The sequence below is a fragment of the Physeter macrocephalus genome, chromosome 8 (genome assembly GCF_002837175.3).
Source record: "Physeter macrocephalus isolate SW-GA chromosome 8, ASM283717v5, whole genome shotgun sequence".
Classification (NCBI taxonomy): domain Eukaryota; kingdom Metazoa; phylum Chordata; class Mammalia; order Artiodactyla; family Physeteridae; genus Physeter; species Physeter macrocephalus.
In genome coordinates this window covers 16,497,861-16,503,860 of record NC_041221.1, presented here as the reverse complement: position 1 = coordinate 16,503,860, position 6,000 = coordinate 16,497,861, and the positions used below count along the sequence as shown (strand labels likewise).

The 6,000-nt window shown below is 66.1% G+C and overlaps 1 protein-coding gene across 1 annotated transcript in view; it reads left to right on the top strand.

Moving 5' to 3' along the window:
• Nucleotides 1–6,000, top strand: part of SLC6A3 (solute carrier family 6 member 3) — a 41,681-nt gene that overhangs the window by 14,589 nt on the left and 21,092 nt on the right. The window contains exon 5 of the mRNA XM_007105663.2: nucleotides 804–938. Within this exon, the coding sequence (XP_007105725.1) occupies nucleotides 804–938 (135 nt within the window). The remainder of the gene's footprint in view (nucleotides 1–803; nucleotides 939–6,000) is intronic.

Below are 6,000 nucleotides of genomic sequence, written 5' to 3'. Positions count from 1 at the left end.
GTGGGCTGGGGAGTGGACGGGTGGGCCGCGGTGGGTTGGGGAGTGGACAGGTGGGCCGTGGTGGGTTGGGAGTGGACAGGTGGCCGTGGTGGGTTGGGGAGTGGACAGGTGGGCGTGGTGGGTTGGGAGTGGACAGGTTGCCGCGGTGGGTTGGGGAGTGGACAGGTTGCCGCGGTGGGTTGGGGAGTGGACAGGTGGCCATGATTGGTTGGGACAGGTGGCTGTGGTTGCAGAACGATGTCAAGAGAGTGCTTTCAGCGTGAAGACAAGCACAACAACATATTTTTGCCGATGAGAACATTTTGGTCATTATCTGGGCGCCCAAAGCAACGATGGCCAGAATGCCCCCGGCCACGCGGCCTCACACTTGCAGGGCCTTTCCAGCACCGGAGAGTCTCCCGATGGCCACAGGCGCTCTCCTCCGCTCCCCCACGGCCCAGAGTCCATCTCTCACAAGTGATCCAGGTGCCCATTTGCACAATCAGTGCAAATCACTCACGTCTCCCTCATCAGAGATTCGGCCACTGCTGCTGCTGCCGTGGCCCAAATGCAGGGAAGCCGTGCTCCTTCCTCGCCAAATTGTCTGTCCTATTTTAATCCCTGGGAAAGACAGCGTACAGGGTAGAAGGCACCGGACAGTCTCGCTCCAGGAGGCGTTTGTTGAGCCGGTGTCCTCTGACTGTTTGGGACGCCGGGCTTCCCAATCTGAGGCCCCCCTCTGAGCAGAAACCATGAGGGTGACCCCGTGCCCAGCCATGCCAGCCTGTGGCCGGCGCGGCCCGGTGACACCGCGCCCTCCCCAGGTGGTGTGGATCACGGCCACCATGCCGTATGTGGTCCTCTTCGCGCTGCTTCTGCGAGGCGTCACCCTCCCTGGGGCCGTGGACGGCATCAGGGCGTACCTGAGCGTGGACTTCCGTCGGCTCTGCGAGGCCTCGGTGAGTACGCCCTCCACTCGCGGCCCCAGTCCCCGTGGGCCACCAGGTGCGTCATGGGCGCTACGTCCCAGGCAGGAGACCCCAAAGGCTGCAGCCGGGCAGCGATCCTCACTCACCTCGCCGTGTGCCGGGCCCACCCAGCAGAGTCCCTGTCCGGGTGAGAAGGGGCCGTGCGGGCACGGCGAGCAGCGGAACGGACCAGGATAAGGACGTCAGGGGACAGGTCACCTAGGCCTCCGCAGGGAGGGAGCGGGAGTCGGCTGCCCCTCGACCTCCTCGCCGCGGGCCGTGCCCTCCCTGGAGGAACGCCCCCGGCTCCGGGGAGGAGCACCCGCGGGGCCGCCCCGTCTGCGCCCGAGGGTGTTGCCGCTCAGCTGGATCGCAGCCACAAGCTCTGGCCCCGGAGGCGTCCTGGGCGCCGGGCTGAGGCTGCGTGAGCTGGGCCCCCCCGGGAGCCAGACCTTGAGGGTCAAACACCCCGGCGCCCCGGCATAAAGGCGTGACGTGACCGCGTCGTGGCCAAGACGTAGTCCGCAGTCAGGCTGCAGGTTTCTTCAGCAAAGGAAGAAGCAACTCTGGGTTGAAATGAGAAGACAACCTCGTGAAGAGAAGAGGCTCGGCCGGGCGATGGCGGGGTGGCGGGGGGTGGAGAGAGAGGCAGCAGCATCCCAGGGGAACAGGCCCCGAAGCGGGTGGCCGTGGGCGGAAGGCGGGGTCACTGGAAAACCAGGCGGACCAGACTGGAGCAGAGGGAGGGCCCCAGCGGCCACCCAGGGAGAAGCATGACGGGGAGGGCGGCCTCGGCTGAGGTGTAGGGCCGGGGCCTGACGCTGCCGGCTTGTGAGCGGCGGAGGTCCCCCCGGGGCAGCAGTGGGGAGGAAGGGCGACAAGGGGAGGCAGACGGGGCTCCGACCCCAGGAGCCCTGCGAACGGGGGGAGCTGGCAGGGCGGAGGTCGGGCGCGGAGACGCAGCGAGAGGAAAGCGCCACTGTCTCGGCCCCACGAGCGCGCAGGCGAGGGCAGCCCACCCGGGGACCGAGCCTGTGGGGGCAGCACACGGGCCTCCACGGACGGCTAAAGGGAGAGTCCGTCCGGCGGCGGGTCCGGGGCCCCACAGCTGCAGAGCCGAGCCCGGGGAGCTGAGAGGTCAGAAGGGCATCCGTCCTCGGGAAAGCCCGCGGCAGCTGGGGTGGGCGGCAGGAGGAGGTGGCCTTGGGCGTGCAAGGCCAGGTGGGCGTGATCTGGAAGTCAAAGAGAAGTGGGACGTCGGGCAGGACGGACAGGCGGCATGCGTCGGGCAGGAAGGACAGACAGCACAGACAGAGTGCGCAAAACAGACGCCAGGGGTGCGAAGAAAGCAGAGAAAAGTAGCAACTGGTGGTTGTCACTAGCGAGGTAGATCTGGCAGACAGATGAGACAGATAATAGATTCCAGGCGGACGGATGATGGGTATAGACAGCCAGGCAGTAGATGACGGATGGATGACAGACAGACAGACCTAGGTGGTGGGCGACGGAGACACAACAGGACTGGACCCGACCTGAGTGTCCCTGCCTCTAGCAGTCCCGTCAGCTGGGAGGCAAGGAGCAGAGACCAGGACAGAGCAGGCCCACAAGCAATGGCCCCTGGGAGGCCGCGGTCCCCAAAGGACAGGTCTGTGCCGTCCCCAGCTTGGAGGGTGGGGCCGTTCCGGGTCCCTCCGCGGGGTTCTGGCTGACTTTGCACCACCTCCTCCAGGACACGGCAGGGCCTGGGCCTCACCAGCTTGGCGGCTGTCCTGAGCTGTCCTCCCAGGGCTGCTCCGGGCCCAGGTGCTGCCTGTACGCCCTCTCCCAGGCTCAGGGCAGCCTCCCTCAGAGACCGAGTGGCCCTGGCACCCTTCCCCTGGGGCTTGGCCGTGGGGGGCCCCGAGGGGATGTGGTTGGGGACTGGCCCAGATCGGGGCGCAGGCTCGTCCCTGACCACGCCCTGGGGGTTCAGCCATGGTGGCTCAGAGTCCAGAGGGGCCGCAGGGAGAGGCCTGGCCAGGTCGTCCCTGGTCCAGGCCGGGTGGGAGCAGAGGTGCCACTGAGGGGCCTGCCCAGCCAGTGGATGGGGCGGAAGTAACTGTCGGCTCCGTCCCTTCTTGTGCCCCTGGCACCGGGGACCCTGCTCTGCTCTGACGTGGAGGCTGCCCTGCATCCTGGGGGCCATTTCTAGATCCCCGTGGGGATGAAGGGGACTGCCTTTGGGGTCAGCGTCACTGTCCGCAGTGGCATCCAGCGGTCCAGCCCTCCCAGGCCATCCAGACGCTCAGTCGTTCATCTGCAGCTCTCGTGGAGCTGCTCCATCGGGCAGGCGGGGTCTGGGCTGGGACAGACAGAGCGCTGTCCGGGAGGGCTCCATTCCAGCAGGAGAGAGGAGGCAGGGAAGTGAAGGAAGGGCAAGTCCAGGTCGGTTCTGAGAGGCTGCCCAGGCGGGTCCCAGGGTGGACCGTGGCCTGGCTCTGGAGCTGGGTCCTAGGAGCGGCAGTGAGCAAAGGCCTGGACAGACGGCTGGGGGGCGTATCCTGACGGGTGAGCCGCACGTGCAAAGGCCCCGGGGTGGCCACTGACCACCATGAGGACCTGGGGTCGAGAGGAGATAGGAGCCCCCGGCGACCCCGGCTTCTGTCTGCAGCTACGTGCCCAGACAAGCTGGCTGATGACCAGCACGCGGGGGGCCCTGGGCCCCTGTGCCCCTGCCCCCCCGGCCACTCTAGGCCTCGGGCTGGGAAACGTGCCGTCCCCGGTGCTGGGGTGACCCCACGACCGGGCGTGCTGCCCGAAGGACCGAGCACCACTGGTCCTGGCGTGTGGGCTCCACGTCCAGCCCCTCACTCAGCCTCACTCAGGTCAGCTGCCCTGTGTCCCCGGCTGAGGGGCTCTGGAGTCACTGCCTGAGGACCCCGGCCCGCAGGCCTGCACTGCTGGCCGTGGGGACAGCCCCCAGGACCCGCCAGCCCGGCGGGTCTGGCCAGTCCCCCCAGGGTGGGTTTCCACTCTCCTCCTCATCCCTGCCCCAGGCTCTGCAGGGCCAAGGGGGGCCCACCTCACCATCACCAGGTGGTCTCCACATCACCCCGACCCAAGAGGGTCGTGTCTGACTTTTAAAATACCTCCTTGGTCCAGTATCGACTGCAGGCCTTCACTTGTCATGTGTGTCAGCGCCTGATGTCACCTGCGCCACCCCCAGCAAGCACACAGCGTCAGAGCCACGGTCGGCTCCACAGGCCTTCTTCATGTCCCACCGCGTGCTCACCCTGCACTCACCGTGTGCTCACCGTGCACTCACATGTGCTCACCCTGCACTCACCGTGTGCTCACCGTGCGCTCACGTGTGCTCACCCTGCACTCACCGTGTGCTCACCGTGCTCACCCTGCACTCACCGTGTGCTCACCGTGTGCTCACCGTGCACTCACGTGCGCTCACCCTGCTCACCGTGCACTCACGTGCGCTCACCCTGCACTCACGTGCGCTCACCGTGCACTCACGTGCGCTCACCCTGCACTCACCGTGTGCTCACCGTGCACTCACGTGCGCTCACCCTGCACTCACCGTGTGCTCACCGTGCACTCACGTGTGCTCACCCTGCACTCACCGTGTGCTCACCCTGCACTCACGTGTGCTCACCCTGCACTCACCGTGTACTCACCGTGCACTCACGTGTGCTCACCCTGCACTCACCGTGTGCTCACCCTGCACTCACCGTGTGCTCACCGTGCTCACCCTGCACTCACCGTGTGCTCACCGTGCACTCACCGTGTACTCACCCTGCACTCACGTGTGCTCACCCTGCACTCACCGTGTGCTCACCGTGCACTCACGTGTGCTCACCCTGCACTCACCGTGTGCTCACCCTGCACTCACCGTGTGCTCACCCTGCACTCACCGTGTGCTCACCGTGTACTCAAGTGTGCTCACCCTGCACTCACCGTGTGCTCACCGTGCACTCACGTGCGCTCACCCTGCGCTCACCGTGTGCTCACCGTGCACTCACGTGCGCTCACCCTGCGCTCACCGTGTGCTCACCGTGCACTCACGTGCGCTCACCCTGCGCTCACCGTGTGCTCACCGTGCACTCACGTGCGCTCACCCTGCGCTCACCGTGTGCTCACCGTGCACTCACGTGCGCTCACCCTGCACTCACCGTGTGCTCACCCTGCACTCACGTGTGCTCACCCTGCACTCACCGTGTGCTCACCCTGCACTCACGTGTGCTCACCCTGCACTCACCGTGTGCTCACCCTGCACTCACGTGTGCTCACCCTGCACTCACCGTGTGCTCACCCTGCACTCACGTGTGCTCACCCTGCACTCACCGTGTGCTCACCCTGCACTCACGTGTGCTCACCCTGCACTCACCGTGTGCTCACCCTGCACTCACGTGTGCTCACCCTGCACTCACCGTGTGCTCACCCTGCACTCACGTGTGCTCACCCTGCACTCACCGTGTGCTCACCCTGCACTCACGTGTGCTCACCCTGCACTCACCGTGTGCTCACCCTGCACTCACGTGTGCTCACCCTGCACTCACCGTGTGCTCACCGTGCACTCACGTGCGCTCACCCTGCACTCACCGTGTGCTCACCCTGCACTCACGTGTGCTCACCCTGCACTCACCGTGTGCTCACCCTGCACTCACGTGTGCTCACCCTGCACTCACCGTGTGCTCACCCTGCACTCACGTGTGCTCACCCTGCACTCACCGTGTGCTCACCCTGCACTCACGTGTGCTCACCCTGCACTCACCGTGTGCTCACCCTGCACTCACGTGTGCTCACCCTGCACTCACCGTGTGCTCACCCTGCACTCACGTGTGCTCACCCTGCACTCACCGTGTGCTCACCCTGCACTCACGTGTGCTCACCCTGCACTCACCGTGTGCTCACCCTGCACTCACGTGTGCTCACCCTGCACTCACCGTGTGCTCACCCTGCACTCACGTGTGCTCACCCTGCACTCACCGTGTGCTCACCGTGCACTCACGTGCGCTCACCCTGCACTCACCGTGTGCTCACCCTGCACTCACGTGTGCTCACC